Source organism: Sesamum indicum, linkage group LG6, assembly GCF_026168435.1.
Source record: "Sesamum indicum cultivar Baizhima isolate 11 linkage group LG6, ASM2616843v1, whole genome shotgun sequence".
NCBI lineage: Eukaryota > Viridiplantae > Streptophyta > Magnoliopsida > Lamiales > Pedaliaceae > Sesamum > Sesamum indicum.
Genome location: NC_142662.1, coordinates 18,833,712 through 18,857,571, shown reverse-complemented (window position 1 = coordinate 18,857,571; position 23,860 = coordinate 18,833,712). Strand labels below are relative to the sequence as shown.

Below are 23,860 nucleotides of genomic sequence, written 5' to 3'. Positions count from 1 at the left end.
CGCTCGAAGTATATGTGAAAAAGCTTAAAATAAGTGCTTATTAGCTTATTACTGAAAATTCAATTCCAGAACTTATCTATTGTTGTGAAGCTTCGACCTCGTCACTGCCCTTTATTTGAAATAATTATGGGAGCGAAGGAATAACAAAAGAGCTAACTTCCAAAAACGAGTTGGGCACATGACGAAGTTAATAATGTAAAGAGATGAGAGGTCTCTAAAGTAAAAAGGAGACATTCCCCAATCAATCAATCATTCATTCATTCAACCAAATAAACAAAAAAATTCAGCTCAAACTTGCTTCTTCAGTTCTCAGCAAAGCCATTTTTCTGAATCCTTTCTCTCTCTGACTGTCACTCTCTCACTCAACCCTTCTCCTCTCTCGCGCCACACACACACACACACGCACACGCACATAGACGTGTATACATGCGTGTATGCGCAGGTTGAGTGGCTGAGAACTGAAACAATCATAATTGGCGGTCGCCCGTTTTTCTTGTTGTTTAGCTAATGAATTCGAGTTGATGTACTCCGAATCTTCATCAAAGATCCGGATTACTCAGAATCTTGAATTGATTTTTTCTGGGCCCGAATCCGGGAGCTTGGCAAATTGACGTTTGTTGATGTTGGTTTGATTCTTGCTGCTCCCGATTGCGAGAAATCCTCCGGTAGTGCATTTTTTTTTTCTAACTGTGTTCTGGCGTCTTTATGCGTTTGTATATATAAATATATATGCATGTGTATTTGGATGAGAAAGATTTCAGCCTGATATGATATATTATCAGGTTTGATAAAGTTCTGATTTCTGGTTTCTTCGAGAATTATGTGTTTTGTACATGTGGAATAAGTAAATTTGTGGATCATGTGATGAAAGTCGTACTTCTTGAGTTGAGTAGAGTTGGTATTGTTTTGTGGTGAAGAAGAGTGTACTTTTATGATAGTGACAAAGGATTAGTAGTTGATGTGCTGACAAGTCCTTTTTTTTTTTTTCCAATGAATTTTAGCATATTGTTTTTAGTTGACAAGTCTGGAGGCTAAGTCAATATAGATGGGCTTGATCAGGTATTCTTGATTTCTCTTTTGGCTTGCTCTGATATGGTCCTGTTCTGAGGTAGAAAATGGGCAGCATGAAACTCTTCTCTATTGATTTGAAGTATTTCTTGAAGATGTCTATTTTTGATCGTTAGATCATAGTTTTTTTATTCAAAACTAGAGCGTGCAAAATGTTGTTTATTTTTAATTAACTAGGATTTGTTCCATTTAGCTCTTGCCCCTATATGAAAGGGCAACACTTGGTTGCAGATGTGTAATAACTGTTGTCATAATAAAAGAAAAAAAAATAGACAGGAATGTATATGTATGTGTACATGGTCAGTAGTGTGTTAACCGAGAAGTTGTAGAATCAGACATTGTAACTTCTAACCAGTTTCATTTTGTAGGGAATTGAGAGGAAGAGCAGAGGAAACCTTTTTGGGATCAGTGCTGTGATAGAAAGATTTGTCACATTTTGGTGGCAAAGAAATCAGCTTGATCTTAAAATCTAGGTAATTGATAGCTTGGAATGTCAAACATCAGTAAAAACTAAGTGCCTCTCAACTATCAGTTGTGGTTGTGCATGATGAGCAGATACATTGTTTGTATGAGTGGATATTTTGTAAAGCATAAGTACAAAGATAATTTCTTTTCTCATTTTTCTATTTTTGGAACGCAAGTGTAGAGAAATTTTAATGGTTGCTTTTAGTAACATTCTTGCAGTCTACTGAAAATCGGTCTTGGCACTCGGATAGCATGAAAACAATGAAATATTTCATTTTTGAAAAACTATGATGCCATCTATTAGAATTAGCAAAATTGTTGTGGTAATGCTATTGCATGTTATTCTTATATGAGTTTGCATTGTTGTACTGCAGACAGCGATGGTTGCTTTTGGGAAAAAGTTGAAGGAAAGACAAATCCAAGAATGGCAGGGGTATGCATCAAATAAGTATTTGATTCAATTCAATCACTTTTCCTTGGACGAAATAATATCTATTGGTATTACTGGATAATTTGGACATTTTAAAATGTGGGAGTGCTTGGAATCTGAGCTGTAAAAGTTGTATAATCTACAGCTACAAATAGCTTGTTATATGAGACAATATGATTGCTATGCATTATAGAGGATGGCTGAAATCCTGCTACCACACGGCATATTCTGCATGTTTATGTTTACTTTGTTGACATCGGAGGATATCTTAGACGAATGAAGTAGCTATTAAAATCTGAGAAATAGTGGATGCATAAAGCAAGAAAGGATCACGGATCAACTACAGAATGGTGTTAGATAGACATAGACACATAGTTATATTGTCATATCATCCAGTTGTGTTTGCATTGACTTGATCTTGATGTGAAATACTTTGGTACAAAATAGATACTACATCAACTACAAATTAATGAAGAAAAGGGTGAAGCAATACGCTAGTCAAATTGAAGCTGGAGCACTGGATCGTCGCCATGTTCTCAAGGATTTCTCGAGAATGCTTGATATTCAGGTAATAGAAATTACATCAAATAATGAACATTGTTCACGAACGTATTCCGTACAGTGTCACTTTGCCAAGTCTTATTCTGCTAACATGCTTTGAGTAATGAGTGTATCATTCCATTTCCCACCCTTTTTATCTTCTTCTCCTTTAATATAGTTTATGTTACTTAATTTTATCTGTTGTGGGATGGTCGCCATATGTTGTAAAGGTGCCATTGTTAACATAGCTTAAAAAGATCATTTCTAGAATGTCAATGAAGGTCAAGTTAGAAATTACGGTCAACTTGAAAGTAATATGGCTTATTTTAATGACAAATAAAACATGAGGTCAATGGTCTTGATCTTTGGTAATGGTGTTGTCCTGTTGTGCTTCTATGTAATTTTATGTCTGGATAACAAATTCAAGCGTGTTTTAACAATTATGGTAGAGAAAACCACTATGCTTATGTCTATGCTCGTAGTATATTTCTTGTGGAAAGTACTCTTTTCATACTTATCATGGAAAGTTCAATAATTTTAGCGTGCACCAAGTTTTTGTACAATGAAGCTTATATAATTGCATGCTGACATTGCAGATAGAAAAAATTGTTCTCTTTCTGTTGGAACAACAAGGACTATTCGCAAGAAGGATTGCGCAGCTGAATGAGCAACAAGAGGCTCTTCAGGAAGAGCCTGACATATCCAAAATATCTGAGCTCCGAGAAGCTTATAGGGCAGTTGGGCGGGACCTTCTAAAGCTTTTGTTTTTTGTTGAAATGAATGGCATTGGTCTGCGAAAGATCCTTAAGAAGTTTGATAAGCGGTTTGGCTACAAATTCACTGATTACTATGTCAAAACTCGTGCAAATCATCCTTATTCCCAGCTTCAGCAAGTATTCAAGCACGTGGTAACTTTTTTTAAATTGAAAAGAATCTTGCTGCTTCCATTTTTGTGTCATGTCTGTTGTCTTAATATCTAGGGGCAATCAACTTTCTATCTATACGGTTTTCCTTGGCATTATCAACTTTTTACATCATCATCAGTGAGGCATAGTAAATGATTTGAAATTATGATATTTTCAAATCATTAAAAGGAAATGAAACAAATTGTCACTGACCTGACTGGTGACTGCAGGGTTTAGGAGCTGTTGTGGGAGCTATATCTCGCAATCTCGCAGATCTTCAGGACCGCCAGGGAAGCTACTTATCAATCTATGATGAACCTGCACTTCCTCTCCAGGTTCAACACGTTATGTGTTCTGTTAGCTTCCTCAACTTTTCTGCATTTCTCATTATAATCAGCTTGTTCTTGAGATTGTTTCATTCTTTGCTTACCCCTTGAAGAACTGTTTGCAGGATCCTGTTGTTGACTCACTAAAAGCAGCTGTTGACAGAGTAACCTACTCAACAAATTTCCTCGACTTTTTGGGCCAACATGCACTTATCATGCATGAAGAGTTACCTTCTCCCGTCGAGGAACATGTTGACGATCAGAGATACCATTTCATGTCACTTCTTCTAAACTTGGCGAACACTTTCCTTTACATGGTTAATACATATATTATTGTTCCCACAGCAGATGACTACTCTATGAGCCTTGGGGCAGCAGCAACGGTGTGTGGTATTGTGATTGGGGCAATGGCAGTAGCACAGATATTTTCCTCTGTATATTTCAGTGCTTGGTCTAACAAGTCATACTTCAGACCTTTGGTATTTAGCAGCATAGTTCTTTTTATTGGAAATGCGATGTATGCAATGGCTTATGATCTCAACTCAATATCAATACTTTTGCTTGGTCGAGTATTTTGTGGGTAAGTAGCTTGTCTCTCTGTGTGTTTTTATTGTTGTTTGACTCACTGTGATTGATCTGTCTGCTTGTCCTTCAAGGTGGCTTAACTATGTATGCTAGCATGAATATGTGGGTTTGTTCATGTGTATTTATTTTCATTTCTTTTTTACTTCCGTATTAAATAACTTTTGCTGAATTTTTTTGGTAGTCACATGGGGACACTGCTGTCTAAATCTGTGGTGCTTTTTTCATGTCTTGTCTACAGCTCTAGTTGCTCTGCTCATATTTATTGTTTGTGGCCACTTTATTCTAGATTCTTTGTGTTCTCGTCATAAGTTAAGTTGTCAGTTGAAGTCTTTTATTTTATTCCTGATAGCCAAAAGTAGTAAGTCAGATTGTGTTATAGAAGTTATTGAATTTTTATACACTTCCAGTTGAAAGACACTAAGGAAAAACTAATTGATGCATGCTTTCATATGAATTATCTTCTATATTTTACTACTTGCTCTTGCATATTTCCAGCATGTTCTTAACTATGTAAGTTATTTGCAAGCAGAGCCAATTATCCAAATTGAAAAATCTGATACTAAAACATTCAAGAACATATGAATAAACGAGTTTAATAATCTGGTGACATATGAGGTCTTCATATGTTTAACTTCCAGTCATGCATCGTCCAGCTGCAGGCTGCATTTGAACATAATGGCTGCTCGATGCAGTACCTGATATTGAAGTAATCGGCTTCGACAAGATTTGACAATGTGACATCTTCCCTGTTTTCATTTAACTTTGCAGTTTGGGTTCTGCCAGAGCAGTTAACAGACGTTACATTAGCGACTGCGTGCCACTTAAAATCCGCATGCAGGCTTCAGCAGGTTTTGTTAGTGCTAGTGCTTTGGGAATGGCATGTGGTCCTGCCCTTGCCGGGTTGCTGCAAACTAATTTCAAAATCTTCAATATCACGTTTAATCAAGATACTTTGCCTGGTTGGGTAATGACTGTGGCATGGTTGATCTATTTAGTATGGTTATGGATCTCATTTAGAGAACCTGCTCATGAGACTGAAGTCAATCATGCCCCCCCAACACAATCTAATGCTGGTATTACCTCATAATCTCTTTCTATTACTTGCTTTTTTCTCTGCTGCTTTTCTTTTGTTACAAATAAGTCCTCATCAATAACTGGTGGGATATGGTTTTGTTAGGGGAAGAATGAAACAAATATGATGTAAGAACTCATAAATTATTATGTTTGAATTCAAAAGAATTTGTTTGTAAAATCAAGAAAATGTACTTTAATATTTAGCACTCAAGCAATAAACTTGCCACATCATTAATAAAATCTGTCGTTTGTGCTTTTCTTTGTCTAATGTAGATATATGTTGGGCTGACAAGTCTGGACAATACCTTGATTGAGAACTGTCAGTTGAATTACAAAAAGATGATCTTATATTTTCATTAATATAATTCATTCAGTGACATAGAATCCTTTATATAGTTGTTGGGTGGATGTACTCTGTATTCTAAAAGGTCAAATGGGTCTAAGTTGCTTGAAAGAAAACCAGACCCATGCATAACAGCATCCTACATTGAAGTGTTTTCTTAACTTATGTTTTCCCCATGTGAATCTTCCTGAAGCTTTGTAACTCTACTTTCTGAACATATGGTCTTAAATTTTGACAGTGGATGCTCGTGCCTTTCGTTATTCAATTAGTGAGTTCACTTGACTTTGACTAGTTTATTAAGTGCAAAATTACGAAGATCACGTCAGGGTTTTGGAAATTTTAGAAGTGTACTTCATGATATATATTTTGACTATCAATTTATATCAAAGCCACTTTAACAACTTTATTCATAGCTATTACACGTACGGAAAGGAAATTATTAATGGCATCTTATCTAAACCAACTCCTTTGTGTACTATCTAAACTCCCGTCCTACAGTGAAAAATCTACCATTTCACCGCCACTATAATACTGTAGGATGTTCCAGAAAAAGACAAGTTAAGTGGGGACATCCATTAGAGTAATTTCTGAAGCTAGCGTTGTAGGGTGTGGATAAAGAATCCACGGATTTACAATAATTCTTGCATGATGAAAATTGTTCTTTTGCTTTCGACTCTAGAAAAACCATACAACTTACATGTTCTTAAATTTAGTAATTTCGTCTGTCTTCAAATGTAAGTGCGCCCACAAGCAGGCCCAGGTTACAGAATTTGAAAAAGATGTCTGGAAACCTGACATAGTATTTTTGTCAACAGCAGAAAATGATAAGCTCGAGAAAGGCCTGGTACAACCATTACTTACATCGAAGGAACATGAACAAGGTGATGACGATCAAGAATGTGATGCGAGTGAAGAGGCTCCGGAGGAATCTCGTCTAGCAGCTAACTCTTTAGGATCGGCCTATAGGTTACTCACACCTTCTGTTAAGGTAATATTATTGATATTGTATGCTTCCCATTTTTTTGATAAGTAAGAAGGCTATGTCTCCTCATGCATAATTAAGTTGGAAGTTGACATTTGCTGTACTTGATTTTTGCTTTAATAACTGGATCTGTGCTGTGGGACATCTTTGAGAAGTAAGGTTGAGGTGGATGTAGATTGAAATCGATGGACAAAAAGTGAACAATCGACTAAATTTGGTAATAATCCATTTGGGAGAGTTATGTGATAGGTCTGAGATCTACATGACCTGCAGGAGGGAATGAAAACCAGTGATTATTTGAAAAAGAGGGTTGTTTTATGTTGTTCCTATAGTTGGAAGGTGTAAGCATCAAGTTATTCTATTTACACTAAGGAAGAATTACAGTGCAAAAATAATGCTTTGAACACAGGACGAAATGATATAGCAGCTGGAAAAAAGAGAGAGAGATAAGGAGAGAGGAGAGTCCTTACCCTTACAAGGGTTGGAGCAAAAAACCAAAACCGCAACATCAAATACCAGTTCTCATCAGTAATCTACTCTGTCAAAATAAGAAGATTATAGGAAGTATGAATGTAAACTGAACCTACTAAGAAGTTGAATTCTACACAAGACTTAATGCAATTCTTGCTCTTTAACTTAGATGAATAAGGAATCTAATCAAAAATTCAATAAATATATAACACTAACTTAGCCTTGTGCCCATTCTACAGTGGGTAAGGTCCTGTTCACCTATCCTCATGACAATACTACTTCCTATACTATTTTGCAGGTTCAGTTGTTGATTTACTTCATGCTTAAATATGCAATGGAAATTCTACTTTCAGAATCAAGTGTAATCACAACATACTATTTTGGTTGGACAACAAGCACAGTGTCAATTTTTCTTGCCTGCCTCGGACTTACAGTTCTTCCGATTAACATTGTTGTTGGAAGTTACATAAGCAATATGTACGAGGACAGGTAATCTCAAACCTTTGAAGTCATGCCTTCTATGTAGAGCGCACATATTGATATCTCTGAACAACTACTTGATTAACCTATACCAGTATTCTATAAAAGTAATTCTATGCCAAGAGCTGATGGAGAACTTTTTGGGAAGTCAGAATTTTTATGTACAGGGTGGTGGATGATCCTTTGTTTATTATAAAACTCTATAGTGAATGGTTGTTTCTGTAATATGTCACTTTACATTCAAAAGGGTTCCAACCTTGACAGAATGCGTTGCTTACACAGTAAAATCTGCTGTATTTGATTCTTGAGTCATGAGTTTAACAATTTCTCTTTCCAACTCTATTGCGATGATCATTATTAGTGAGCTGCAAGCTCAAATACACACACGATACTGCTTTAGTTGTGTCAAATTAACTGTGGGGAGCTGAACCAACTATGCATGTATTTGTAGGTCTAACTTGTAAGTCGGGTCGACCGTGTTGGTTTAGATTTAAATGATACGCCCACATGTTACCTCTTAACCCACAACTAGGATCTTTGCTTAATGCATCTCAGTTATGAAGATTGTCTTCTGAAATGAATTTAAAAGCATGATGGTGCATCCTGATATGGCATTATTTAGGCCTTATCTCTGAGTAGTGTGTAAACTTACAATGTTGAACAAGTTATATGTGCTAAAAGATTTGCAGCTCAACTTCATGCCATGCAAGAAAGTGCTTTTGTCTCAAAACATTGCTATCTAAACTAATAGTAGAATTCCCTCAACAATTGTTTGCAGGCAAATATTACTGGCATCTGAAATTGTGGTCCTCCTGGGTATACTTTTCAGCTTCCATTTTATTGTCCCATATTCTGTTCCACAATATGTCTGCTCAGGCCTCGTCATGTTTGTGGCTGCTGAAGTATTGGAAGGTAAGATTTCTATTTCAAATTGTTCATCTTTGCACAGAACAAGTAGCATAAACAGACCAAACATCGCTAATAATCAAATTTAGACATAGTTGATGGCTGTTAATTTTCTAAGATAAACTCATCCCACATGCTAAGTTGCTTTATACCGACTTTGGTGCTTGAAGTTGGTATAAATGGAATTGTCTTTCAAATTGGCATTCATCTAAATGCATTTCTCTGGGCCATCTTCATATGTTGTTGGTATTACTGCAGGGGTCAATTTATCACTTCTCTCCAGAGTAATGTCATCCAGGCTTTCTCGTGGAACCTACAATGGTGGCCTTCTGTCGACGGAAGCCGGGACACTTGCCCGAGTGATTGCCGATGCAACAATCACCCTTGCAGGTTATTTGGGGCAGAGTAGGCTCTTAAACATCACCCTCATTCCTTCCCTCGTCATTTGCATAGCATCTATTGTTGCGACATGTTGTACCTATAATTCTCTGTACTAAGTCAGCTTCTGTATCTAGACGATTTCCTCGAGTCGAGAATCTCCAGTGGTCTCATTCTTTATTTGTTGCCCTCAATACTGTTCTCTGTTAGCCTGAAATTTTGGTTATGTTGGTCCCAAAAATTTAGGTCTTCAATGCTTGGCGAATGTTGTAAATTTGAAGGAAAAAACAGTCCGTTTCTTCCTCATTCTGGGCATTCTGGAGCTGTAACATATGACCATTTTTGTCTTTCTCTGGAGTTGCTACAAAATCTTCTTTGATCTGGGACTAGGCTGCCTCTTTGTTTCCTTTTGTTTTTTTTCCTTTTTCCAACTGTGGGAGGAGCCTGGGGTGTGCTATAACATTTATGTGCATTCTGGATATAGTTATGCCCGGTGTTTATAATAGTTTCTACTTTCGTGCCAGGAATAAGTCGTACTCAAATTAGGAGCGTTTGAAAATAAAAATAAAAAAAATGAAAAAATTGAAGTTTGAGGACATAAATTGATAGTCATGAGGCCACTATTTAAGGACAGTAGAATTATAATACATAAAAAAATTTAATCTTTTCAACTATAGAATGAACTGTCCACACCATAAATATCGGAGAGGAGGAGTTTTCATTTACACTTGATTTAGCTTTCTCAATGTTTCAAATTTTAAGAAGAAAGGCAGACACTATAAATAGTTGATTTAGCTTTTTTTTTTTTTTCTTTTTTTGATAAAATTGAGGTCTCATAACTATTAAGTTACGGATCGACTTAAATTTTACCATATTATGAGCTTTGTCTACTTAGATAACAATCACCCATTAATATACATTGTTATAAATTGTATATAATTAATATGCTGATTGATATAGTTGTTTATATCTAAAAGGGTAAATTATAATAAATTTTTTTGAAATTTGTTGTAATTATAAATATCTTTTCGTGGTTTGAAATATTAATAATACCACCCTAATTTTAGTGGCCATCCAATAATTACGCAATTCATTAGTCTTTGTTAGGTTTTCATTCATTTTTACCCTAACGAATGAACTAAAGTACCCTTGTAGATTATAATTTATATATATTTTTATATATATTTTATTTATGGACAAAGTAGATAATTTTTTTTTATTATTTTTCACTTTTTTCCATCTATCTTCTCAAATTTTCTTATATATATTTTTTTAAAGAAGACATAACACAATATGATTAAGTTGGCAATTTCTGACCCCCATTAAGAATTACATAATTTCATTCAACATTAGGAGTATTAATAATTTTTAAAATAATTGAAGGGTATTCGTAATTATATTAAATACCAGAAGTATTTATGAATTTACCCAATTTAAAAATAAAAATTAGGTGTGGAGAAAATCTGAAGGAAAAATCCAAAAAAAAAAAAAGAAAAAAGAAAAAAACCATTTCAAATGATGCAGATAAATATTTAACCTTTCATCATAGTGAGTGTGGAGTTGAGCAAAAGCATTAATAAGCAGTAGTGGTTGAATCTCACCAAATTCCCCTCCCAATTTCATGTCCTCTTTCATTTATTTCTCAATATTAATAACTTCACCTCTATCTGCACCCTTCAAATCAAGGAATCCATACCATATTCAATTAAATTAAATGAATCCGTTATAATCTTATCATAAATTTTGATTATAAATGATGTACATTAGTAAATAATATTAAATTATAAGGGTAAAAAAGTAATTTGATATATATGAGACACACCTTAAGCAAATGCAACCCACCACACCATATAACTTCCAACACTACTATAAATACCAAAATATTAATTTTTTAAGAGGGAGGACTATTCATTGAGTGAGACCCATCTCTCTTGAAATCAGCACCCCCTTTTGCGGAAACTGCAATTCACCTGGTGCGCAATTGTGCCGAAGTAAAATTCTCGATTTTGTCCTTTAGTAAAAAACCTCAACCACATCAATAAACAAAATTATATATTAATTATCAACGTCAAATATTTACTGATCATACTACAAAAATATAATATTTAATCATGGTTAATAATAAATAGCCACAATAAATACTTATAGACCACAACCGCAGAGATTGTTGGCCGTAATTTTTTCGAGGATAGGCTAAATATTTTAAAATTACTTTTACACCCCTTCTGAAAATTCTTTATTTACACCTGATCGCATTCCATTAATGTTTGAATGGAAAATATTTACGTCAACAAAATTTTTTTACATAAATATTTAATTTTGCCCTTCATTTATTTGACTTATAATGGGATAAATACTATATATATGGAGTGGGTTAACATTGTTATATTTTTTTTTTCCATATAAGTAAAAAATTATAAATGAAAATATTAAATGAGAGGTAAAATATCTATAAAACTATAGCGAAAAGTGATCAGATATAAATGTTGAATTTTCGGAGAAGATGTAAGTGTAATTTAGAAACTTCAATTTCTTTAAAATACAATTCAACATTCTCAGAAGGGATTTAAGTATAATTAATAAAAAAAAATAATCTCTTATTATAAAACAATAAATCGAGTTACAGGATTGAACCAGATTCGATTCGAGCTAGAATTTGGTATCAAAAGTAAAAAGAGATGAGGAGGAAAAAGCCAAATAGAGAAGGTGCAGCTGCTAGCTACCACATTTGCTCTTCACCTGAATATTAATAGCTATTAATTGCTATTCAGCTCAGCAACTTGTCTTGTATTCCAATCCCACCAAACAGCACCTCCACTCTCAATCTCAAAACACGCTTTTACCCCTCAATTCCCGCCCCCCCGCCCTTTCTTCTCACTATATATATCACTCAGTATCTGTGCAGTGCTTTTCTCAAACATCTCATGGTCATCATCATGGATTTTACCACATTTCTCTCTGTTCTGCTGCTTTTTCCTGTACTTCTTCTCTCTCATGCCTTCTCATCATCTGATCATCCAGGTACTCTATATATATATATACATATTCCCCTCTCCCTCTCTCTATATATATATATATTCTTGAAAATGCATTATGTATTAGGATAAATTACAAACAGCTCCCTAAAATTTAACATAATTATAAATATCTTTTTGTTGATTGAATAATTAAAAAATACCTCCTTGACTTTACAAAGACACTAACAAATACTTTCCTATGATGAGCCATTACAAGAAGTATTTGTTAGAATATTTGTAATTTTAAAAAATAATTTATAATTTTTTAATTATGACAAATTTCAAAAAATCTCATATAATACCCTATTTATTATCCCTCGATTTTTGCTGATTTTTTCCAAGTTAATTAATTATATATATGCGGGTATGTTTTTATATGAATTTTTTTAAGAAAATATACAAGGTTATGTATAGGAATTACATTATATATAATTAAAAGCTTTTCATAAAGTATGTATAGATACAGATTATCTGAATTTTTTATATACAGAGAGTGTAAAATACATTAAAAAATTATAATAATATAAGATTATAATTAAAGATTCGAGCTGTATAAGGACTCACCTATTTTTTTATTGTATTTTATATCTTATTTCATATATATAATTTACATGTTTTACATATATAATTCATATAAATTTTAATTACATTATTTTGTAATTAAAATCATAATTTATAAATCAATTATATCTAACCACAATAATTATTGCTTTTCAAGAAAGAAGTCAAAGCCATTAAATTTATATTCCAACCAAAGAATATTTTTTAAGAAATTAAATAATTATAACTAATATTTTCTTTTGAATATTTAATTTGTTTTAGCTCCAAAATATACTTTCATGCACCATGCCACCACCGCTCCCGCAATCTCATACTACGATTACATCATCGTCGGCGGTGGCACCGCCGGCTGCCCACTGGCCGCCACCCTCTCCCAGACGGCATCCGTCCTCCTCCTCGAGCGCGGCGGCTCTCCCTACGGCAACCCCAACATTACCGACCTCGCCGCCTTCGGCAAAGCCCTCTTCGACCTCTCCTCATCCTCCCCCTCCCAACGCTTCATCTCAGAAGACGGCGTCATCAACGCCCGCGCCCGCGTGCTCGGCGGCGGCAGCTGCCTCAACGCAGGGTTCTACTCCCGCGCTGCCTCCCAGTACGTCCGCGCCGCCAGGTGGGACGTGAGGCTGGTGAACGAGTCGTACAGGTGGGTGGAGAAGGTGGTGGCGTTTGAGCCGCCGATGAAGCAATGGCAGTCGGCGGTGAAGGATGGGTTGTTGGAGGCCGGCGTGGACCCGTACAACGGATTCACGTATGACCATTTGCCCGGGACGAAGCTCGGCGGCACCATATTTGACGGCGACGGCCTGCGGCACACAGCGGCGGATCTTTTGAGGTTTGCGAACCCGAAGGGGCTGACTGTTATGTTGCATGCTTCTGTTCACAAAATCCTCTTCAGAATCAAAGGTATGCGTTTGTGTCATTTTTTTAGAAATTAATTTCTGAATTTTTTTATAATTATAAATATACTCTCGTTATTTAAAAAATTACAAATACCTCTCAAATTAATGATCGTTTAACAAATATTTCTTACAGTAAATTATCATGAGTTATGATTTATAAGACGACCAATAACTTTAGAAAAATACTCATAATTTTCAAATAATAAAGAAATATTTATAAGTATTATAAAAAAGCATGTTATAATTAACATTGTTAGTATCATTATTTGGTTTAATTATATTTTTTCATCCAAACTATGCTCGTTGTTACACTTTAATGTTTAATTTTTTTTTGGTGTCAATTTATCATCTCAACATCACAAAATTTTGCACTTTGTCATTTATAATTATTTTTCAACCAAATTTTTTGTCGAAAAAACATTACATGCAGCATATGTGATATTTCACATATGTAGAGCATGTACTATTTTTTTGACGACTAAATCAACAAAAAGATGGTCTTATATGATAAAATATAAATTTTAAAAAATTAAAATAATAAGTTGACATAAAAATAATAATAAAATATAAAAATAAATATGATTCAAATGATAAAATGTAACTAATCTCATTATTCTATAGCTTAGGAGAGCTGAATTGATGTTTAATTGGTTTGAACAGGGAGAAACAGGCCATTAGCCCAAGGGGTGGTGTTCAGAGATGCCTCAGGAAAGAAGCACAGGGCATACCTGAAAAGTGGGCCGAAGAATGAGATCATTGTGTCATCCGGGGCCCTTGGGAGCCCACAACTGCTGATGTTGAGTGGCGTAGGCCCATCATCCCACCTTAAGGCCCATAACATTACGGTGGTGTTGGACCAGCCTTGGGTGGGCCAAGGCATGTCCGACAACCCAATGAATGCTGTTTTTGTACCGTCACCACATACGGTGGAGGTTTCGTTGATTCAGGTCGTTGGTATCACGCAGTTCGGGAGCTACATCGAGGCCGCCTCCGGAGAACCCTTTGTCTCCAATCCGGCCCAGAAAGACTACTTCGGAATGTTCTCTCCCAAGGTGTGTGCTTTTATTTATTTGGTTAAATATTTTATCGATAGGCCCAATTAACTTTGGTGTATGTTGGGCCGAGGCAAGCCCATGGGGATTTTTTAAACTTTTATTTGATTTATTGAAATAGGAGTTAATTAAATGTGGGTTGTGTTCTTCAACCCAAGAAAATGGTCTGTTTTGAGAAATTGGATTTTACTTTCTATATAGAAAAATAAGAGTAATAAATTTAAAATAAATTATATAGTATTCTTGCTAATAATTCAATTTTACATGTAGTTGTTAATTGTAAATTACACTCTTAGAACTACCAAAATGGTAGTATAATATTTTTTTTCAGTCCGTATTAAATTTAAATTAATTATATAACAAATGTATTATATGTAGATTGGACAGCTGTCAACCGTCCCACCAAAACAAAGAACCCCAGAAGCCCTAGAGCAAGCAATCAAGGCCATGGAAGCCCTTGATCCAGCGGTCATCAGGGGCGGGTTCATCCTGGAGAAAATCTCCGGCCCATTCTCCACAGGTCACTTGGAGCTCCGAACCAAGAATCCGAACGACAACCCGTCAGTCACATTCAACTACTTCAAGGATCCACGAGACGTGCAGAGATGCGTTGATGGCCTCAAAGTCATTGAAACTGTGATTGAATCGAAGGCATTTTCCGAGTTCAGATACGACTATCTTCAGCTATCGGTGCTCCTCAACATGACCGCCAATGCACCCATCAATCTGCTACCCAAGCACGCCAATGACACTACATCTTTAGAGCAATTCTGCAAGGACACTGTAATGACCATATGGCACTATCATGGAGGTTGCCAGGTCGGGAAGGTGGTGGACTCTGAGTATCGGGTTCTTGGAGTGGATGGTCTGAGAGTTATCGATGGCTCGACGTTTAATTACTCGCCCGGGACTAATCCTCAAGCCACTGTTATGATGCTGGGAAGGTAATGTTTTAGTATGTCAGTGAGCATTTAATGATGAAAACACTAATAGAGGAAAAAGTATTATTTTAGTCCGTTAAATATGTCTAATTTTAATTTTAATCCAATAACTATATTCATTTTTGTTTAAATCCAGTAACTTACGAAATTACTTACTTTTAGTCCTCTGGCAGATTTTCGGACAATTTTACCCCTATGCCACTTTTGAAAGGCAGTTTTAGTCCATATGCACTCATAGGGATAAAATTGTCCTAAAATCTACCAGAGGACTAAAAGTAAGCAATTTCATAAGTTGTTGGATTTAAACAAAAATGAACATAGTTATCGGATTAAAATTAAAATTAGACATACTTAGCGGACTAAAATAATATTTTTTCCCACTAATAGACAAAAAAAACCCCTTTGAACCAAAATAAAAAGTAGGGATAATTATATACCCTCTCCTAAGGTTTGGTGTAATTACATATAAATTCTTGTGGTTTGAAAAATTATATCTAGTGCCCCTGAGATTTGCTTCTATATAATAAATAATAAGTCCACCTCTTAATCAAAATTCACTGTATTTGTTGATATTAACAAAAAAATTGAATAGAAATCGATATTTTTTTGAATCTCAAGAGTACCAGATGTAATTTTTCGAATTGAAGAGGATTATACGTATTATTACACCAGACATCATAGGAGAGGAGTGTAATTATCCCTACAGTAGATCATGTCCATTTTCTTCCTGAAGGGTTTTTTTTTTTTTTTGGTCATTTAGAATTTTCACATAGAGTGAAATGCAAGTAACTCAATTTATACATAGTGTGGTTATTTTTGCGCTTCTTAATGTTTTAAGAGTTTTGTTGTTTGGGGAATTGGGTGTGTTGCAGGTACATGGGAGTGAAAATATTGCAGGAGAGACTTCAAAAGTGAGCAAATACAATGAGAGTTTCTAGGTTTCAATCTGACATTGGAAGATGTTTGTGCTTAATTAAGGTTGAGTAGTATATTATTCCCGTTAAATAAAATTAATACTCAGCTCCTTTTTCATTGATTCCTTTACTGTCCTTATTACCTCTTTTTATATCATTCTTGAAAACATTTCTGGTTTTATGAATTCATGCATGAGTATAAAAATGTATATATCACTACCAAAAAGAAATATGTTTTCATTAAAAATAAATAAATTATTTCATATGATCGCAGCTTAAAAGTCACCGTAAATTAATATTACCACTACAATAAAACAAAAATAACGCAAAAATTTTAAGTTTTAGTCACGGTTAATTTTTATTTCTAATGATTTTCGTTATGACTAAAATAGTTACTGTGACTTTTAATTATGGCTAATATCTTGGACTTGTTTGCAAGAGTAGGTTAGTGACTGTTGTGCAACTGTTGTTAATTAATATTTGCTATGATTTTTTATTTTTAATCATAGTGATTAGTCATGACAAAAAGTTACAATTCTGTTAGTGTCTTGAGACAAAATTAGAGATAGTTTGCGACAAAAGTGTCTCTTGCCAATTTTTTTGCGGAATTTGCAATTGAAATGTTGTGATGGATTTTGTGACAATTTTAGACGTGTGTTTGTGATTTTGCGACAATTTTAAACGTGTTTGTTATCCGTTCCAACCTTGTCACAAATTGCTATGTTTGCTTACAATAAGCAAACTTTCATCCTAATGAAACTTCTTTTTTTGTCAAATCACTCAATAATAGCACAAATTTGTGCTAAGAAATAATGCAAAATGAGATAGTCCTATTTTCATTTCTTGCGAGCACTCATACATTTATACATAACAATTGTTATGGTACTAATTAATTAATTAGAATTGCAATCCAACTTAATTAATTACCCAAAATTTTAAAATAAAAAAATGAGAAAAGTACATTTTTGGTCCTATAACTATAAATCGTTATCACTTTGTCCTTGTACTCCATTTACATATTTAGTCATTTTTTGATTAATTTAGTTTCGAACATCTCACATTTGATCGTTTTTTTGACAAAATTGAGTTCTTTAATTGACAATGTTGGTTCCCTTTACACTAGAGTAGATTTCTTTTGTTGTCATGTAATTATTATCAAATACGTGACTAAATTTGCCCCCCCCCCCTCCCCCGAAAAAAAAGAACCAAATGTGATGTTCAAGATTAAATTCGTCAAAAAAAAAAACTAAATGTATAGATGAAACAAATTATAGGATCAAAATACTAACCATCTATAATACCGGGAAAAAAATGTAATTTTGCTATAAAAAATTATAGAGAAATTGAATTGAAGATTATGACATGGGAATATATACCTATTCAATTGAGGTCCAAAATTAAACTTGGTAGCACCTTCTACTATAATCGCGTTAGGGCAACTCTCCTTTGGCACCGTAAAGTTAGTCTGTTCACACGTGCTTAGTACCAGAATCGCGTGAACAGACTAACTTGTGGGACGTAAAATGCAAAATTCTCCCTAGTGAACATGCAGTAGCTATTTCCACACCAATTAATCAACCTCATTCATCAGGTAACGTTGTTTTTTGTTGAGTCCAAAGGAGAGTCTTACATATATACTCCACGTTAAATATGAAGAGTATATATATGCCCTCAGTGTACATTAATGTACAATGTACATTGAGAGTACGGATTTGACCAGTTTATAAATATGTTATATATAGCATCTTTTAATATGTTTATGGAGTTCATATAATAATATCAAATCTTGTTTTAATAATTAGTTAATTAGATATAATAAGTTTTAATACTTAAAAAAGGGTTTATAAAATACCAATAATAATATTGTTCTATTAATTAACTTTGACTAAGTTTAAAGAATTAAGTTGTTAAAATTAATATTGAAAATTAAAGGAAGTTTCATGACAAAAATGGGATAAGGCAGAAGTTAATTTTTTAATTAAGTAGAAGGAGAGAAATTTATATATTCATAAAATAATATGGGAAAAAAATATTTAAACGGTCTAAGTATGTAACTTACGCTAAATTATATTAATTTTTTCATATATTTTCACGAAATAGTGAAAAAATTCTTGTATTAAAAATATATGGAGATTTTATTCAATTTGGTCAAACTCAAACATTATGTTTTGTTTTATTTTTTACTTGTTTTGGGGTGTTTTTTGGAGATAGAGAGAGAAAAATAAAGATAAATAAAAAATAAGTTAGAGATAGTGTGTATGTTTGAATTTGTTTTTGGAGAAAATATAAAATAAGTATGGTATGTTTGATGTTTGGTAGTGGGGAGACAAAAAGTACTGTTTATTGTTAAATCATGTCTCTTTTATATATATTTATATATATATGTATAAATATATATAATTTATATAGTTGTGAGTGGATTAAAATAAATATTGTTTTTTAATTAATTATATTTTTTGGACAAAAAGTAATTAAAATTATTTTAAAATAATAAAAAATATATCTAAAACTTACAAAACCAAACAAGCTAAACATACTCTATATTTTGGCACATCTCAAAGATGGGCCAAAATCAAAACCAAACATACTAAAAGCAGCCTAAAATTGAAGGGGCAAAAAATGAAAATCTGAGAGGTCTATTCCACCAAATAGAAGCAGTTAAGCGTAAATTTTCGAAAATTAGGGGGTGTAATTGTCATATCAAATACAGTTAAGGGGCTGAAAATGCAATTCATGCTAATTTAGTTACGGTTTAATTCTGAGTTAGTTATAGTCATGCTCAGTGTGACCGCCATCGTCGCAGTTATTTGAGCAACTTCGCCAGTAGCAAAAGCTCTCATCAATGAAAACCATACTCGCCTCATTCTCCTTCTTCCTCCACTGCCTGGTGTGCTCTTTTTCACCGCATTTCTTCCTTGAATTTGTTGCGCTTAGAGCTTTCTGGAGGTGAATCTGTAGCTCCGATTTTTGTAGTGTATTGGATTGGAGTGTGATGTAGTTCCTGTTTATTTGATGTTCAAATGATTTTCCGTTATTCAGTTTATTGTTCATTTGTGTTGGTAGTCGTTGCGCTTTTTACACTGTTTATGATCTTCGATATCTTGGTAGTGGAGTCTCGGTTTTGTTAATGCGGGATGAGAAGCTGAAGATTTATGAAGAGTTAGCTATCAGATTCAGATGTGTTTGGAGTCTGGATGAGTTTGTTAGATCTATTTCTGGAATCTCTTGTGCTTCGATTTCTATTTGAACTTTATGAATATGATTGTAAATTTGTACCAAAAGTGCATGTGCTTGCGGTGATATGTACTGTTATGGTTGAAATGGAAAGTTGCATTGTTTTTCTCTGACAACTATACTTGTATCATATTTACCTACTTTTTTCCTCATCTTTCTGGTTGTAATCCTTTAAAATGACGGACTGCTTCACTCTTGTGAATGGGTTTTGGAGTTTTTTTGTCTTGAAAATCAATTATTGACTTTGGCATATCCTGACCTGGAGTATTCTGTCCTCATTTTAGATTGCAAAGAAAAGAACATGGGACTGAAGTGGGAGGTGATGAAAATTGCAGCTGTTGGGGCTACTATAGTTAATACCTTTGGGAAAACTTACTATAACGTTGAAGGAGGCCACAGAGCTGTAGAGTTCAATCGTTTCACTGGGATAAAAAACAAGGTAAAATGCTCCATATTTGCCTTCACATTTTGGTTCTGCACTTGTTTTCATATTTTTAGTGCCTGTCCAATACTGAATTTTGCGAATTCGTGTGGTTTTTATTTGATATTTTATAATCAGTCGCTTAATTTGTTTTAAACTTTAAGAAAAAAAATTCTATATTACTCCCTCCTTTCTGTTATGTTGATGCAGAACTTTGAACAACCTTCCAGTAACAGGATTTGACTGATCTTGATTACTGAAACTAGGGATTTGCTGTCTATTAAAGAGCTTTAGCAAATAGATTATCTTTTTTTCTTCTCTTTCTTGGAAGAAACAATAAGAGTTTGGAAGAAACAATAAGAATTCAAAAAACCAAGGGATATTGGTTCTCTGTAATCAATTGCCCCAAAACATGTATTTACTCTATCAAAGAACTGCTGTTAGTGTAGCATTTTTCTTGCTTGTGGCTGTCCCATTTTCTTATATGCTCCACAGTTATAACAGTTATTATTCAGTTCAAGGAAGACCTTGTAGTAGCTAGAGTAAAAGTCATTTGCTTGTCATGCTGACTTCATATAGATGCTAACTACATAGAACATCTGACCTCGAAAAATTCTACTATGTAGTTCAACACATAACTACTATTTTTCACTAGCACCATATGAAAAAGGTCTTGTATCATCACCCTCTCTTCATTCATCATGAGATGACAAAACACCAAACTAACCTGCCGTTGTCCCACTTGACGGAAATGAATATTTTTCATTTTTGAAAATTTTGTGCTTGTTGTTGACTGGTTAGAAGGAGATGGTGCACTATAATAAAGATTTACTAGATGTGGTGTTTTGACATTGGAAATTTCATATCTACTGCTTTTTTCCTTGTTGCTATGGATCTACCATTCCATTCCAATATGTAGCATGCTGCAGTTGTACTCACTTGATATGTTCTCGCTGCTGAGGCAAATGATGCTGTTTTACTAACTTTGTTACTGCAGGTTTTCCAGGAAGGAACGCATCTGATCTTCCCCTATTTAGAATGGCCTATCATCTATGATATCCGCGCACGCCCCTTTCTTTTCATGAGCACTTCTGGAAGTCGCGATCTCCAAATGGTAAAGTCTATCTCTGCTGGTTTTTTTGCCCCTTAGATTTGAACTCCGTTTCAAATAGAAAAATGTATTTCTGGAGTTGCTGGAAATATTTTGAATTTTCCACATCATCTCTTCATATCTTCTTGCCGTAGAAATAAAAATTCCAATTGAAAAAATAAGAAATAAATCTTCAGGTTGAAGTGCGGATATCTCAATCTCTTTGAGGAGATTCAATCCCATTGGAGCAAAATTCTCACTGGTCTAGCAGTATTACTCTTGACTTGTCTCTTCCAGGATACAACAGTTTGATAACATGACTCTAACTCAATTTCGACAAGTAATATCCAAAACTCTCCGAAAAAAAAAATACCTTCAAACAACTAATATAACTCTCTTATAGAATAATTGCATGTAGTCTATGGGTATGTGTATCAAGACAAGTAGAATGATAATCCCTTTTATACGTAGAAATCATCTATCATTTTTAATGTGAATTAATGGGCAATAATGTGATGAGTTACAAGAGAAAGTGGGGAGAAATGGCTAGTAAGTGGATATATTACGCATGATATGGTTTAGTGGGAAGATCAAATTGAAGAAGATATGTTACAAATATTATCACATGACCATCCACCAACATCAACATAATGGATGGAATACGAAGAGATATGTTATAATTTAAAATGCAATATATGCTAACACTTCTTAAGAAACTTAATTCCAAACTCATGTTCTCTTTCGTTGAATGCAATTATAAATTGATTTCCTCCAATCTGGAGAGGGCAAACGCGGCTTGGTAACCAAGTACCGAAACAGCACAGGTTATTTCTTTTCAGCTGGGGAATTTTGCCTGCAATGAGCTTCAAGTTGACACTTCTCTTTTCTCATGTTTAGGCAGCACCAATAAGTATGCATTTGGTTACTTTATCAACTAGTTGGATGGTGTAAGTAAATCCCATTTGCTTATGCAAGCAGGTTGAAGTTGGTCTGCGAGTTCTTTCACATCCTCTGGCAGATCAGTTGCCAACAATCTACCGCACTCTCGGTGAAGACTACAACGAGCGAGTGTTGCCTTCAATAGTTGAGGAAACTCTGAAGTCTGTCATCGCCCAGTACAATGCAAGCCAGCTCGTCACTCAGAGAGAGGTAACAATCAGACTGTTTCTGAACTATAATTATACATTATTTCCGGAGTCAATGTTAACACTACTGCTTTCGTAGAGGATCGGTGATACTAATTTGGTTAATGCGGCCATTGCAGACTGTTAGTCGGGATATTCGTAACCTGTTGACAGAAAGAGCTGCTTCCTTCCACCTTGCAGTAGACGATGTTTCTATTACAAATCTAACTTTTGGGAAGGAGTTTACTGCTGCTATTGAGGCAAAACAGATTGCTGCACAGGAAGCTGAGAGGGCGAAATACATTGTGGAGAAGGCTGAGCAGGACAAGAAGAGTGCTATCATCAGAGCTCAGGTTAGAAGTGTTTCTTTTAACTCACTTTAGGTATTCTCTCTCTATCTCTGATGCAGCATCGGTGTGACAATTAACTGTAGGGTGAAGCAAAGAGTGCTCTGCTGATAGGAGAAGCTATTGGAAACAACCAATCATTCATCACACTAAGGAAGATTGAGGCTTCAAAGGAAATCGCACGAATTGTGTCAGACTCTAAAAATCGGGTGATGCTTAACACAGAGGAGCTGCTGCTGAATGTTCAGGGGACGTGAACCTGTAGTGCAGACCACCTCTTGTGTGGATGAAAGTAAACAAATGCTAGGCCCTTGTAACATACATCTTTTGTTATTAGCCTGCTGTAATAATGTTATTTATAGGCTTGGAAGCGGGGCGAATTGGGACGGGGACACCACCAACTTTGAGTTGAACCTGAGACACGCCTTGCCCGTCATTTCTTTGGACCAGCCCCACCCGCGTCCAAAACCAACCGGGACGGGTCTAACCCATTTGCCCCAATTTTTTTATTAAATTGTGAATAAAATGCTTTATTGATTTAATTGATAAAGTGACAGCATTTTATAGTTATTTTATTATATTTGACTTTCATATAGTTATTTTAAATTTGAATGATTTACAATTTGTTATTATCTACATGGTGAAGCCTTGAAACAAATTATTCTAATAAAAGGCACCAGTTATTAATTCATCAATTATAAATTTAAAATAAAAATTAATATTTTAATATTATTAAACAAATAATAAGTTGATCAAATATATAACTATAAATAAACTCCATTTAATTACTACAAATCATTGAAGTTTGCAAATCACTTTAACACATGAAAACAAATCACATTTTAATTGTTCTTTAAATTACTATTGATGCGTGCGATTTTAGCATGGGTTCAAAATTATTGAATTTTGATATTGGATTTGGGCTAATTAAGTGAAAGTTTTTGAGAAATAGGACATGCAAAACAACACGTTAGCACTCTGATGCTTAAGTAAGTCCCGTATTTAAGAAGAAATAAGTATATAGATAAATCATAACGAGAAATAAGAATTTTGTAGGCAAAAACACGAATTTTAAGAGAGAAGAGTAATAGGGAGAGAGCTTTTTCGATGGTAGAAGGGGACTGTCTGTTGAGGGGCACTCCCCTATTTATATAGGAGGAGTCCCTTTATAACAAGAGTTGGGGCATCCGCATGCCCAGCGAAAAAAGCGGGATTCAGGAGGGATACGGTTGCACCTTATCCATTCCTTAAGCAGCAAGTCTTCGGATGAAGAGGGACTCCTTCTTCGTGCAAACTCCTACCTGGCG

The 23,860-nt window shown here is 34.6% G+C and overlaps 3 protein-coding genes across 7 annotated transcripts; all 3 read left to right on the top strand.

The window, feature by feature from the left end:
- Positions 1–210: 210 nt before the first annotated feature.
- On the top strand, positions 211–9,332 carry LOC105164153 (SPX domain-containing membrane protein At4g22990). 4 transcript variants are annotated; one of them, XM_011082741.3, is made up of 13 exons: positions 213–665; positions 1,002–1,059; positions 1,437–1,541; positions 1,908–1,966; positions 2,411–2,531; positions 3,100–3,411; positions 3,639–3,743; positions 3,860–4,314; positions 5,088–5,392; positions 6,552–6,724; positions 7,488–7,678; positions 8,448–8,581; positions 8,834–9,332. In XM_011082741.3, the coding sequence occupies exons 4-13, from the start codon at positions 1,914–1,916 to the stop codon at positions 9,070–9,072; spliced, it is 2,088 nt and encodes a 695-aa protein (XP_011081043.1). In that variant the 5' UTR covers positions 213–665; positions 1,002–1,059; positions 1,437–1,541; positions 1,908–1,913; the 3' UTR covers positions 9,073–9,332. The 4 variants fall into 4 exon arrangements, with proteins under 4 accessions (XP_020550310.1, XP_088737857.1, XP_011081043.1 ...); XM_020694651.2 differs by lacking the exon at positions 1,002–1,059 and having other exon boundaries at positions 211–665; positions 6,555–6,724; XM_011082740.3 differs by lacking the exon at positions 1,002–1,059.
- A 2,482-nt stretch (positions 9,333–11,814) lies between these two features.
- LOC105164154 (protein HOTHEAD-like) lies at positions 11,815–16,459 on the top strand. Its single transcript, XM_088882075.1, has 5 exons — positions 11,815–11,974; positions 12,793–13,434; positions 14,091–14,482; positions 14,861–15,426; positions 16,296–16,459. The coding sequence occupies exons 1-5, from the start codon at positions 11,878–11,880 to the stop codon at positions 16,336–16,338; spliced, it is 1,740 nt and encodes a 579-aa protein (XP_088738201.1). The 5' UTR covers positions 11,815–11,877; the 3' UTR covers positions 16,339–16,459.
- A 2,611-nt stretch (positions 16,460–19,070) lies between these two features.
- Positions 19,071–23,123, top strand: LOC105164156 (prohibitin-1, mitochondrial). Of its 2 annotated transcripts, XM_011082743.3 has the most exons (7): positions 19,094–19,283; positions 19,856–20,010; positions 20,990–21,106; positions 22,061–22,231; positions 22,347–22,559; positions 22,640–22,845; positions 22,916–23,123. In XM_011082743.3, the coding sequence occupies exons 2-6, from the start codon at positions 19,873–19,875 to the stop codon at positions 22,808–22,810; spliced, it is 810 nt and encodes a 269-aa protein (XP_011081045.1). In that variant the 5' UTR covers positions 19,094–19,283; positions 19,856–19,872; the 3' UTR covers positions 22,811–22,845; positions 22,916–23,123. The 2 variants fall into 2 exon arrangements, with proteins under 2 accessions (XP_088737292.1, XP_011081045.1); XM_088881166.1 differs by having other exon boundaries at positions 19,071–19,224; positions 22,640–23,123.
- Positions 23,124–23,860: the final 737 nt, after the last annotated feature.

Coding starts and splice junctions, on each gene's coding strand:
- LOC105164153 (XM_088881731.1), top strand. CDS start 1,914: ATGGTTGCTTTTGGGAAAAAGTTGAAGGAAAGACAAATCCAAGAATGG. Junction 2,532..3,099: donor CGAGAATGCTTGATATTCAG/GTAATAGAAATT, acceptor CTGACATTGCAG/ATAGAAAAAATTGTTCTCTT. Junction 7,679..8,447: donor AGCAATATGTACGAGGACAG/GTAATCTCAAAC, acceptor AATTGTTTGCAG/GCAAATATTACTGGCATCTG.
- LOC105164154 (XM_088882075.1), top strand. CDS start 11,878: ATGGTCATCATCATGGATTTTACCACATTTCTCTCTGTTCTGCTGCTT. Junction 11,975..12,792: donor CTCATCATCTGATCATCCAG/GTACTCTATATA, acceptor AATTTGTTTTAG/CTCCAAAATATACTTTCATG. Junction 13,435..14,090: donor AATCCTCTTCAGAATCAAAG/GTATGCGTTTGT, acceptor TGGTTTGAACAG/GGAGAAACAGGCCATTAGCC.
- LOC105164156 (XM_088881166.1), top strand. CDS start 19,873: ATGGGACTGAAGTGGGAGGTGATGAAAATTGCAGCTGTTGGGGCTACT. Junction 22,232..22,346: donor AGCTCGTCACTCAGAGAGAG/GTAACAATCAGA, acceptor CGGCCATTGCAG/ACTGTTAGTCGGGATATTCG. Junction 22,560..22,639: donor GTGCTATCATCAGAGCTCAG/GTTAGAAGTGTT, acceptor AATTAACTGTAG/GGTGAAGCAAAGAGTGCTCT.